We start from the raw sequence: 13,583 nt of genomic DNA, 5'->3' as shown, positions 1-13,583 counted from the left end.
ATTTATTTGACAGAGAGAGACAGAGACAGAGAGGGAACACAAGCAGGGGGAGTGGGAGAGGGAGAAGCAGGCTTCCCGCCGAGCAGGGAGCCCGATGCGGGGCTCCATCCCAGGACCCCGGGATCATGACCTGAGCCGAAGGCAGATGCTTAACGACTGAGCCACCCAGGTGCCCCCATCACTTGGCTTTTCTGAGCTTCAGTTTCCTCATCTGAAACATAAGGAAGATTTGGACTATATAATTTTTTAGGTTCTTGAAGCTATAAAAGGAGAAAAAAAATATTCTCGTCCCATGCTCATTATTCTCATTTTTCTTGAGGGAAGCGGACATTGAGAAGTTAAAGATGTTGTTTAACATCACCCAATAATTTAGTGAGGCAATACAAATTAAAAACAGATTTTAAAACTCTGGTGTTTCACCACCCTTCTTAGAACATTAATCGTCCACACCCTGTGCCTGATCTCATAATTTGGTTGTATCCTCATATTAGTTCTGTGACCCATTTAACATCTTTAACACAGAGAACTGGTGTCTTGGGAAATGTGCACTCACCTTATGGGTCTAACGTTGTGGGGAAACACTGCCCAGCTCACGTGCCCCATACAACCCCGAGTCCTGGGTACAAAGAGTCCTTCACAGAGCTCGGCATCTTGACTGGCAATTTGTGCTGCTAGAAATGAAGTCTGCTTCCCTGCACAACTTATGATTATTTACAGATGTGCTGGTGACTCCGTGTGCATGAAGAGACATGCCTCATCTGGGACGGAACAGAGCCCAGGAACCCAATGGACGTTTTCTTCCTCCACCACCCTGTTTCCAATTCCTTTCTGGACGGTGGTCACTGCTTTCCAAGCCATGTAACACTAATGATGTCTTCACATCATTTTGAGAGCAAGGATGTTATAATAGTTAGGCCCTTGCCGGGGATTACCGTTCCATGATTCTAAACCTGACTTACCCCTTCCAGGCTCAAATGAATGAATGCTGGTAGCATAGGGCACTGTATTCTCTAGATGGGCACAGTTTAAAAATACATATTAATTTTTATATGTAGCTTGAGAGTAAATCCACCTTTCCAAATGGTAAGCAGGCCCATGTTTAATTTGTGATGAAATAAAATTAATACTGTTTCACTCACTAATGTGACAAGGCACTGAACCAGGGATATTTTACATGTCAAGGAGATTTAAGTGAAAGGAAGTTCAGTTTGCAGGGGCCACCATGTTCAAGGGGATAATTAGCCCAAGTGTGCACTCAGCTGTGTGTTTGAACCACAACGGGCTCTGCCTGACCTTTCTGCTCTGGAAGCCAGACGTCGCCCTGTGGGTCACCAGCACGCCTTCCTAAGGAGTCTGCAGTCCCTGTTCCTGGAAATAAACACTTGGCTGGCACTGACGGCATGCCAGGCACCCCTCGAAGACTTTTGCATTTATTAACTCATTTAATCCCCATAATAACCCTGTGAGCTGAGTCTCATCATTATCTCCGCTTTTCACATAATGACCCAGAGACACAAAGAGGGTTGAGTGACTTGCACAGCCAGGGTGAGGCCGAACCTGAAGGACGCAGGCGGCAGCTTCTGGTTCCAGACACCGTTCCCCGTGTCTCCTGGGGACGGAAGCAGGGACACCCTCCTCTGTGCTCTGACAGCCACTCTCGTGCCCCCAGGCACCTTCTGCTTGGCCTGATGGTAGTAGGTGTGCACGCCGGGACCCTCCATCCCATTCCTGGAACATGTGAGCTGCTAACAGGTCGTGCTGCATCCTTGCGCCTTAGCCTGGGCTCTGGTCCGCCGTGGCCTTCCGCATATGTTTGTTGGGTTGAGTTCTTGCCGATATGCCACTCGGGACTTCCAGGGGCTGCTAATAAGCTGACATCAGATTTGAGCAAGAGGAGGGCTCTGAAAAAGAGAAGCAGGTGTGCTCTCAGGGACAATACCCACAGTAACCAATGCTTCAAAAATGCGGGTTTGACTTCTCTTGTCTGTGTTTCCAGCCCAGCCCGCTGCGCCAGCGGTGCGCAAACAGCTGGTGCCCGTTTTCATCTGTCAGGTGGCCGGTGTCCTGCTGCCTTGGCTCCCCCAGACTTATCTGAGGAACAAAGAAACAGTCTCTTCAAGAGACCTCATCCCGTTTCCCTGCTTGCTCCCTTCGGGCTCCCAGGGACCTTTCACTGCTGACACCCTCCCGCATTCTGAACAAAACAGTGGTGTTTTCTCGTGTGGAGTATGCTCGCTGCCTCTCTCCCTTTTCAGCCGTGACCAGAGGTGCGGAAACTTGATGCCGGGCAGAAATAGATGTGGGGTGAGGCAGGGAAGGAGGGAAGGCAAGAAGGGGGAAGGGCGTCTTACAAGGGGCACATCTCAGAGTCAGACAGGTTGAACCAGAAGGGCTTCAGCGGCCTAGAATCCCTGGGCTCCGCAGAAGGGCCCTTTCTGTGACAGTGTCTCATGCTGAAGGCCACTGGTGGGCCAGGTAAAGACTGCTCAAAGCTGCTGCCAACTCCAGCCCCCTTTCCTGGGCTCTCTGGTGGACAACAGGCATGTGGTCTGAACACCACAGATCTCGACACCCCCACGCGCCTCCCTGCAGGTTCACAGATGAGGGGCCTGAGGTCTGGGGAGGGGACGTGCCCTGGGGGCAGATGCCAGATCTCCCACTGTACAGTCCTCATCACTTTGGCCACGTCAACCTGAGTGAAAGCTTTCTGGCTTCAAGGAAGGCAACAGGGTCGATGGACACATTGTCCTGAGACCTTAAGACTAGAGGCATTTGTAAGAAGAAATTGTTCCCTCAAGGGCCCTAAGTCCCTGTGTGGTTTTACCGGTGGATTAACCACAGCACAAGCCTCTGCTTCCATCTCAGACATGTCCGCCTTCTGTTAGATACTTCTAAGCCCTTCAGCAGACCCCCAGTTGTCATTCTTCTTGTGCACTCCTGAGAAATGCCAGCTCACCAGCCCCCAAAAGAAACCAAAGCAAGGTGGAGTATCTTTGAAGAGTCAAAAGGCAGCTCTAGTGGGGTCTTTAGCCAATGATCCAACAGAGACGACATTTCCCAAGCCAAGAAACAGTTTGACAAACCATTGATTTGAGAGTATTAATTGGACAGAATTTCTGAAATCAGGACAAGAAAAGTCAGGCTATGTACCTGGCTCCAAGCCAGTGGATGCCAGGCTTCCTATAACCCATGGACATATCTGGGGGGAGGAGATACATGCCCTGTTCCCTGTTGCCTCCTCTTCAATTACCTGTCTAACCTATCCCAGGATCAAGTGAACGTAGACCTTTGTTCCACCCTTGGCACCTGCAGGGGCTGCCATTTGGGACTCTAATCTTTCAAAAGGGCTCTCAAAGTGCATTTCAACCAAATGTCACCCAGATGCGTGTTGGGTCGAGGGGTTGGAGCACATCGGCCAGTCCTCCCTTGGTCAGTCCCCGTCTCAAGGTCTTTAACCCCCATGGGAAGGTTTGGCTCCATTGCAGGCAATGCCAAGAGTAGCAGCCACACACTGGCACTGTGTATCGATTCATTTAATCCTCACACGGTGGGGCAGGCCCGGGAGACAACAGTATGGCATCCACATCATCCTCTGGGCACTGGGCAGGCGGGCTGTAGAGCTCAGTTAAATCGTTCTTTTCCCTTCTCCCTCCCCACACCCATTTTTGCTTTGCTGGTTTATTGGTTTTTGCCCTCTGGGGTGGTCTTGGCCAAGAAACCAAGGGTGGCTAAGTTCACCCCAGGTGCAATCACCTGGGTTCTTCTTCCTGGGATCTGCACTGAGAGGCCTAAACTCACGAAGTCACAAAAGGTTAGTCATCGGAACTGTTATCCCAGAGGTGAAAGGTCTGGATTTTTATTGCCCTCCCAGCCAGCCATTCACCAGCCCGTCTAGCAGTTGCAGGAGAAGTCCTGAAGGCTCTGCAGTTGGAGGTTTCCCTCCGAGGAGCTTAGAAACCTACCTGCATGTTGTGTGAAGGTAGTGGTGTGCTGGTAAACCAGCTCTCCCCTCCACAAAGGAAAGTTCTGATTTATAGCGTTTGCCAATTTCTGGGGTGTAAATACTCCCACCTTGCTTTCAAGCTACCACTAGCAAAATCTCTGACATTCTAACAGTCACCCTCTCAAGCTGGCATCCATGGGCCAGCTCTGACATACTGCTGCCTGGACATCTCAACAGGCAGCCCTCTCTCCCTCCAGGCTAAGAGGTGCCAGCCCTCTTCATATTTGGCCTGGACTCAAACCAGTTTGCGACACAGCGAAATTAAAACGTGATCAAGGTCCAGTGGGGTTGCCGGATTTAGCAAAAGAACACAGGACTTCCAGTTAATTTAGAATTTCAGATAAATGACAAACAACTATTTTAGTATAAGTATGGCCCAAATATTGCATGGGACATACTTACACTCAAATAGCTTTTCACGGTTTATCTGAAATTCAAATTTAACTGGGCAGGGTGGGAGGGAGCAGCCTTGCACGCTTTGTATTTTATTGGGCAACTCTAGCTCCTCAGGCACATGCAGGTGTCCAGAAAATGTGTGTGAGCTGATGGCCGTGTTGAGTGTGTGAGGGGACTGGAAGCCAGAGGTGCACGTCTTCCTTGTTCACTGTTTAAACCTGGGAGAGTCATGGTGATGTGTCCTGCTTCAGCTCCCCCTTGATTTAGGGGCTCTTGCGAAGCTAAGAGGCACCCAAAGGCATTGAGTCCAATGTCTTTCATTTACAAATGAAGAAACTGAGGCCCAGTGACATGACTTGCTCCAGGTCACTTAGCTAGTCGCAGCACTGAGACGAAAATTTCCTGATTCAAAACTCTGTGGGGTTTCTTTTTTATCTTACACATTCTCATTTGAAAATCAATTTGGTTTAGTGGGTAAGAGTAGACTCTGTATGTTTGGTGGTGGTGGGGCAAAATGGGTGAAGGGAATCAGAAGGCAGAAACTTCTAGTTATCAAATAAGTCAGGGGGATGTGACGTACAGCATGGTGACCCGTTAGTGATGCTGGATTGCATTTTGGGAGTTGCTAAGAGAGTAGATCTTAAAAGTTCTCATCAGAAGGCAAAAATGCTGCAACTGTGTATGGTGACAGGTGTTAACTGGATTTACTGTGGCGATCACTTTCCAGCGTGTACAAATATCGAATCATGCAGTACACACAAAACTAATATAATGTTATGTGTCAATTATATCTCAATTAAAAAAAAAAGAGTAGGCTTTGTACTAAGACCACCTGGGTTCAAATTCTGGCCCTGACAGTTACTAGCCATGTGACCTTGGGCTTTATCTCTTTTGGCCCTGTCTTCCCGTCTTTAAAATGGGGATTAAAGGACGCCTGGGTGGCTCAGTCAGTTAAGTGTCTGCCTTCGGCTCAGATCATGGTCCCAGGGTCCTGGGATCAAGCCCCACATTGGGCTCCTTGCTCAGTGGAGAGTCTCCTTCTCCCTCTGCCCCTCCCCCAGTTTGTGCTCTCTCTCTCAAATAAATAAATAAAATCTTTAAAAATAAATAAATAAAATGAAATGAAATGGGGATTAAGGGATGCCTGGGTGGCTCAGTGGGTTAGGCGTCTGCCTTTGGCTCAGGTCATGATCTCTGGGTCCTGAGATGGAGCTCCGCATCCAGCTCTGCGCTCAGCAGGAAGTCTGCTTCTCCCTCTCCCACTCGCTCCCCTGCTTGTGCTGTCTTTCTGTCAAATAAAGTCCTTTAAAATTAATTAATTAATAGTTAATTAATTAATTAAAATGGGGATTAAATGAGTTGCTGCATGTAAAGTACTCAGAACAGTGCCTAGCACACAGTGAGCGGCCACTCAATAAATAAATGCTAGCCCCACGAACAGCCCCCTAGAAAAATCTCTCCTGGGTTTCCCTGTAGCTCCTTGAATCTGCTCCCATGTGCTGATGTCCTCTGAACCTGGCCTAGGGCGCTGGTGCACCCCTGGTTCTGCCGCCCATCTCATGGTCTGCCCCATTCTCCCTGGTGATCAGTCCCCGCTCTGTGCCCCTGAGATCATCATCACCTACAAAGTGGGAGTCAGTGCCCTGCACCCACCTGCTTTGAGCAACGCTCAAAGAATCCACTGCGTTTAAAATTCAGCACAGAGGAAGCTGTTAATCTCACTGATGAGATTATATTAAACCATAATCAGACACTGCTCAGGCCAGACTGGAAAGTCCCAGAAGGCCCTGGTGGCACCTTAGGCTTTCTTTCTGCCCTGAGGAACGTAGTAGGGATGGTGGAGGCAGGATGACCCTCGGGGGCAGAGGTTGGAGAGATTTGATAACACCCCCATTGCAGAGAGTTTGTGTTTATCATGTCCTTAGCACTGAATTCAGGTACTGCCACTTGTGGCAGTGGGATATTGGGAGAATTCATCTCCCCTGGCCTCAGTGTCTCCATCTGTAAAATGGGGACAGTAACCCCTTCCTCGTCGGAGGACTAAGTGAAGCAACCTTTAAAAAGCTCATGGCATCAAGTAGACACCCAGTAAACTCTCAAGAGTGGAGCATCCTTGTCACTTCATTACACTTGCTTGGCCAACTTCTGTCACCATATACTTCCCCTTGGTAACTAGCATGGGAAATGAGATGAAAGCTCGATTAACTACAAAAGCAGAAATGAGCTTCAAAATCAAGCTTCTGTTTATTCCTATCATACCTGCATCGTTTAGCATTTGAGCCCCATGAGCCTGCCTCTTTTTGTTTGAGAATTAGACATGGTCTTGTTTGGGATGAAGGTTGTTTTTGTTTCATTTTGCTTTATAAACAGAAACACTCCTTGATTTCTCTTCTGAAAGGTTGGTGAGGAAGCTGAGTCAAGTGGGTGCGGTTAACGTGAAATCTGTCATCGTTCCCTCACCTTGGGCTTGGCTTCCCCAATCAGCACACACTGACTTGCATATCAGCCACACTGAGCATCCCATCTTGTGCTCATTTCTCTAATGGCATGAAAAAAACAACAGCATTCTTCTGGAATGCAGGACGGCGTGGTGGAGCGAGCCAGGGCTTTGGGGGTCCCAGACCCAGGCTGGAATTCCAACCCCCAGCACTTGGTAACCGAGACAGTGAGCGGGCAGGCTAGGCAATGCCGGAGGCAGACTATCTATCACCCATGAAGTGGTGGTGATGCCTAGCCTGGAGGATTACCGTGAGGCTGAGCGTTAGTGGATATAAAGCTTGTGGAAAAGTACGGTGGAAATGAATGTACCCCGATGACACCCCATTCTCTTCCTTTCAGGATAGCATCCCAGGTCCGGGGTTCTACAACGTCATTCACCAATCTCCAGTGTTCAACAGTGCTTCGTTGTCTAAGAAAGGGACGTGCACTTTTCCCTCTGTGGTGAGAACCCCTTCCTTGAGTAAGGCCACTAGTGGATCAGTAATTTCCTCCGTCCATTGCATAAACATGTATTGGACAGCTGGTCCCTTCTCCCCAAAGGCTGTGGTTCTAATTAGGAGAGTAACTGCTGCCTCAGGTGTCATGCAGGTAAATTAGAGCCTGTGTCTTTAAGTCATTATGCCCCCACTGCTACACATTGCCAAAGTGAGAAGAGAGGCTGGAGGGATATTTAGAACCTGATCATCCACATCAATTTTGTCATCATGGAGTGGACTAGGCAGATGTTTTCCTGAGATTTTTAGGCACCAGGGAAAAGTTCTCACCCTAATAGGATGTATTACACCACTTCGTCTAATTGGGTTCTTCAAATTATTGAGAAATCTTCTGGGAGCAAAAAGAAAGCAGGCAACAGGCTGACGTGGAGTGATCTTCTTCCCCTCCCTACTTCCCTTCTTTGTAAGATGTGGGTCTTTATCTTTGTGGATGGCTCTGAGAATCAAGGAGCTATATGAAGTGCCAATGTCCCTGACTAGACTTGGGCAAGGATTTTTTCTTTTGTTCTTAATTTGAGTATCTATAAATTGGCAAGAAGAAGAGATATAGCAAGGGAAAAGGCTCAAACTGGGGTTAAGATTAGCTGAGGTAGGAAAGTGAAAAAGAAGGCAAACCCAAACTAGCATCAACAAAACACATATGCCCTCTGTCCCTTTAAAAATTATAATAATCCCTTGCAAAATTGTATTATAATGCCTGACACTGGAACTGATTTCAAAACAAAACAAAACACCACACAAAGGATCCATTTAAGACACGCTGAATATAGCCACTTACTGGAATTTGATTTTGGCAGAGCTGACTTTGGAGCTAGCTCCCCATCGGCGGAGACATGGAAGTCAACCATGCCCCCGGTGAGCTCACGGAACAGCTATGCCTCTGCCTCGTTTTCTGCCCCAAGCCCTGCAAATAAAGGGACCTGAAAGCAATCGGCAATAGAAGCGCCATCTCACGAAGTCTTGGCACAGGAGACAAGACTTAAGACCTAAGCCTGACTCAGCAGAGGATTCTCGATGTGGCCTCAAGCACGTCACCCTTCTGTGTCCCGGTTACCTCATAAAAGTGGAGACTCCCTGGAGGCACTGGGCAAATCGCAATGAATGAAATGCTCTTTGAAACTGCAGACTATTGTAAACACGTTAAATATTATGAGTCTTACCACCTGAGTCACAAACAAGACCTCCTGGCACCTCCTAGGTTTTCTCTCTGAGAAATTCTTGGCCGTAGAGGGGCACTGCCCATTTCTGCTTGGTCCCAAAGAAGGGACGGAATGAGAGCGCACGAGCAATTCCCTACTAGGCTTTGTGCGCGGTAACTTTCCAAACGATGAGGCTGGGCCATCTGGAGAAGAGGCTCAGGGGAAAGTCCGAGTATTACGGAATCTAATCAGGCCTGTCAGGTCCTTAAAAAATTCAGACCAAACGCAAAAGGAAACAGACATGGAGTTGTGCAGCCTTTCCCTCCCTGCTTTGATGGATGGGAATTTATATTTATAGACATTTAAGTCCCTGTAACCAGCCTGCAGTGGCCGATGGAGATCTGTTAAGAGACCCGACATCTTACCTACTTCCTCCCTGCACCGATGTGAATTTCATGCCTTTCCCCCGCTTAGTGACTTTCACATTTGGCACCTCTTCCATTTCTGGATCTGAGGACTCTGAGGGTATGAAAAGTAGACCTCGTCAGAGAAAGAGCTGCCTGACTGACCCTGGTAGAGCCAGGAGGAGTGTGATTGTAGGTGAGGCTGACCAAAAAACTCTGTGGATCAATAAATTCTAGAAACTTCCTGATGACTATTGGAACCCCTACACCCAGCCTTTGGAGAGGACCCGTCATCTCGCTAAGTCCAAATAATTTAAAGAGCTGCGTTAATATATTCTAAATCTTTGCTCCAGGATTATTCATGAGGCTGACAGAAGGTTAAATTAGGCAGGTGGGAGGAGACTTTCATGGCCTTTCTCTATTTGCATGGTGACTGGAGTGGTTCTGGAAAAATCAGTAGGTGCTGGAGAGAGGTTCACAAATGCCAGCATGCAGCCAGATTGGAGCCCACAGGCCTGGCAATTAAAAGAAAGTCAAGGGGTGGGGAGGGTTGTATGGGTTAGTGTTACTTCAGCTATATTCTGAGACAAATTCTATCATAATGCTTTATGAAACTTGGCTTCAAATGAACAATTAGAACAATTTTTTCCCTATAAGTATGTTCATAGGTATTCTAGGCCAAAAAGATTTTATGATCTAGTTAAGTTTCAGGAAGGCTGGGTAAGTCAAGTTGGGTTTGTTTATGGTAGGACTTCTCAGGGTACTTAATATGATGGTGTGTATCATGAATCTTCAACATGGGAACACACTATGAGGCTTCTCAAGTTTGTTTGGCTCTGGAACTCTCTTCCTGCTGCCACCACCAACACTAACTTATAGAACTGGTATGCCAGGGAACACTTCGGGAAATAGTGCTTTAGAAAAACGTGCTTGCCTCATCTGTTGGGTGAGTCAGGGTAGACATGCCACAAATGGGACCACCGGGGGTGGTGACCCTTCTTCTGTGGAAGTGAAAAGGAAAGATCCCATTGGGCAGCAGAGAGAGAGAGAGGGTAGTGATTCTCCTTGAACTAGGACATCCCACAGTCATTCATCAGCCGCTCCTCTTGTAAATGAAAACATGTATTGCTTTTTTCCTTTTGACTTTTCCTCTTTAGAATGGGATATCTAATCTATATCACATAGTGGGGGCTGACTGGTAATAATGTTGGTTCCACCCCTCAGCTAGCAGATGATAATCATAATATCCACTCCCCAGGTTTTTCAAGAGGATTAAACACAACAGCCCATGAAAAGCACTCAGTTAACTATTGCCCATAATGCAAAGGCAAAGCGCATAGAGGGCTGGGGTGATCTTACTTCTGGGAACATCAATGAATCCTGATAATTAGGAGAAGGCTGACATGGGACTTGAACCCAGGTTAGACTCTGAACAGCTGAGACTCTGGACAAGAACATGTTTGCCGCTGGGAGCACATCTACCCGTATACCATCAGTGGTCCATAGACTAGATGTTGAGAACCATTTTTTTTTTAAGATTTTATTTTTATTTATTTGAAAGAGAGAGAGAATGAGAGATAGAGAGCACGAGAGGGAAGAGGGTCAGAGGGAGAAGCAGACTCCCCGCTGAGTAGGGAGCCCGATGTGGGACTCAATCCAGGGACTCCCAGGATCATGACCTGAGCCGAAGGCAGTCGCTTAAACAACTGAGCCACCCAGGCGCCCGATGTTGAGAACCATTACCACCGAGCACGGGGTGAGGAGTTGGTGAGGGTGAGGGTTAATGCCTTCCCACAGTCTCACCTGCTTTCCGTGCTTGTGTAGTTGTTGACCCCTATCCAGCTGAGGAAACCCAGGGCGATGTTCCCAAGCTTTTAACCATAAAACAATGAGAATTTGTTTGTTTTATCAGACTCCAATACTTGCCATACTATCCTAAGGTAAAGTGATGTTATCACCTAGTTTCTATGGCTTTTGCCCCTTTTCATTTGGCAAACATTGATTCTGCTTGTTTGTTGGGTTTTTTTTTTTTAACTGAAAATAGTTTATTTTGGCTTCCAGGAAGGAGTAGGATTGGTCTTACTGAAAGAGAAAAAAAAATTGTAGGGTTCTATGCAATCAGCAGTTAGGGGGCACCTGGGTGGCTCAGTTGGTTAAGTATCTGCCTTCGGCTCAGGTCGTGATCTTGGGGTCCTGGGGTTGAGCCCATGTCAGGCTCCCTGCTTAGCAGGGAACCTGCTTCTCCCTCTCCCTCTCCCCCTCCCCCTGCTCATGCTCTCTCTCTCTTTCAAATAACTAAATAAATCTAAAAAAAGAAATCAGCAATTAGGTGGAAGGTAGGAAGCATGGGTGGACAGCAAGCCCCATCGACCCTTGTGCCTTTAAGACATTAGAAGCAAACTTATTTAAGCAATTCAGATTACTTAATCTTAGAAACAAGATGTGAAGTTTTACTCAGAAGGAAAGCCTTGGCTGGAGGAAGAAAGTCTAAAGCTTCCCATCATATAAATTACCCAACAGCTGATGAGTCAAGGGTAAGTGGCCTGAAACGGGATTGGGTGGCAAAGCATTTATGGCAAAATTATTTTTGCCAAGTCCCAAATGTAAGATGAATAATTTGAGTTAGTTTACAGAAGTTAAAACAGGTCAGAACTTGTGTTCTCAAAGAGCAAATCCTCAAAGCCCGAGGTCAGTTTATCATTGTTACCTGCTGGAGTTTCAGCTTTCACACAATGCTTTCAGACCTAGTGCTGGGCACCATTCCTTTGACATCTGTCTTGTGGAGCCAAGAGATGATGATGTGAGGGTGCTGATTCCTTTGACTTTCTCCTTGCAGTGCGCCCGATTGGACACCATCATTTCTAAATACCCTGCAGCTAACGCATACACTATCCCATCACGTTTTGTCTCAAAGAAAGACTTCAGTAATTCCTGTTCCAGCATGTTCCAGTTGCCAAGCTTTGCAAAAGTCCTCAAATTTGAAACTCCTGCACCAAACCAGTACAATGTAAGAACGTTGCGTGTGCTTGTTAAATATATACTGAATGAGTGCTTTCCTAAAATGAATGAAGGCGGGGAATGCTTTGGGAAATAGCATTCGAAGGCAATTGATAAACCAGTTAGCGTTTGTTGACTGTCCAGTGGGTAGAGGAGGCTGCACGCAAGGCTTTATGGAGAATTTGCACAACCTGGAGAAAAATGTGAGCAGCACGGAGGTCAGTGGGAAGCAGTGGGAAGACCACGCCCTGGAAAATACTGTAATCACTCCTACCACAGAAACTTTCTGGGACAGTATTCTCATCTGTAACAATTCTTATTTCCCATATTATCTGCAGTCGCTTTCCATTTACTTCTTAGGTTTTTATAGGGAAAGTAAGTTTCCACATTTCCATATCAGAAACTGGGTTTTTCACAGTAATGCTCCACCAATTACAATCACTTTGTAGTCATGGAGGCAGAACGGTATGATTAATGGTTAAGAGATGAAATCAGGTTCAAATGTCAACTCTGCCACTTTCTAACTGTGTGGCTCTGGGCATGTCCCTTCAGCTTTCAGGACTCAGGTTATTGATCTGCAAAATGGAGAAATGTGTCTGCTTCATTGTGTTAATGCAAATGTTAAATTAGGTCATCTGAGCTGAGTGCTTAGCCCAGCCCCTGGCGGATAAGGACTCTACCATCCGTGGAGATCCGCAGAGCTGTCTTTGGGGAAGTCATGTTACCTCTTGAGCCTCAGTTGTAAAATGGAATCAATTATACTCACCCTATAGGGTTATTATAAGAACCAAATGAGACAGTACATGTGGAAACACTCTAAAATACATAAGAAATTAATTGTATATAAGGTATTAATATGATTATGATATATTGCGAGATATTTTGGTCTTAGAGTACTTCATTTTTAATTTCCTTTTTCTTTTATAATACTTATAAATAATATTTATTTTTCTGACTACAAAAGCCCTGCTGATCTTCCGTGATTGATCCAATCAATTATAATGTGCTCAAAATGATGAATGCGCCTGCTAGGCTGGCACTGTCCAAAAGAAATATAACGGGAGCAACATATATCATTTAAATCTTGGGCGCCTGGGTGGCTCCGTCTGTTAAGCATCTGCCTTCTGCTCGGGTCATGATCCCGGGGTCCTGGGTTTGAGTTCTGCATCGGGCTCCCTGCTCGGCAGGGAGTCTGCTTCTCCCTCTGCCCTTCCCCCAGCTCACGCTCATTCTCTCTCTCTCTTTCGCAAAAATAAATAAAATCTTTAAATCTTCCCAGTAGCCACATTTGAAAGTAAAAAGGAACAGGTAAAAGCAATCTTAAGAATATACGTTATTTAACCCAGTATATTCAAGATCTAATTTCAATGTCTAATCAATATAAAATTATTAATTATACTTTTTATTTATAATAATTATACACATAATTATAAATAAAAATAACTAATGTTTTACATTCTTTCCATCTATCTTTACAACCCAGTGTGTATTTTATACTTTCAGCACATCTTAATTTGGATCAGCCATGTCCCTAGTGCTCGAGAGCCAGTGGCTACTATATTAGAACAACTCTAGATAGTCTTCCCCTGGGATGATCAGAGTCTGAAAATAATAATAATGATGATGATGATGAAGTACTATTCCAGGCCTA

The 13,583-nt window shown here is 46.2% G+C and overlaps 1 protein-coding gene across 5 annotated transcripts in view; it reads left to right on the top strand.

Annotated features, from left to right (window-relative positions):
• Window positions 1-13,583, top strand: part of STPG1 (sperm tail PG-rich repeat containing 1) — a 48,919-nt gene that overhangs the window by 14,626 nt on the left and 20,710 nt on the right. For 4 of the 5 annotated variants that reach the window (XM_027576591.2, XM_027576521.2, XM_027576674.2 and 1 more), the window contains 2 exons: window positions 7,238-7,339; window positions 11,772-11,942. In XM_027576591.2, coding sequence (XP_027432392.2) covers window positions 7,238-7,339; window positions 11,772-11,942 — 273 coding nt within the window. The remainder of the gene's footprint in view (window positions 1-7,237; window positions 7,340-11,771; window positions 11,943-13,583) is intronic. The other variant, XM_027576827.2, reaches the window with a different exon arrangement.

The sequence above is a fragment of the Zalophus californianus genome, chromosome 4 (assembly GCF_009762305.2).
Source record: "Zalophus californianus isolate mZalCal1 chromosome 4, mZalCal1.pri.v2, whole genome shotgun sequence".
NCBI lineage: Eukaryota > Metazoa > Chordata > Mammalia > Carnivora > Otariidae > Zalophus > Zalophus californianus.
The sequence above is the reverse complement of the archived record's forward strand: the minus strand, read 5'-3'. Positions and strand labels throughout refer to the sequence as shown.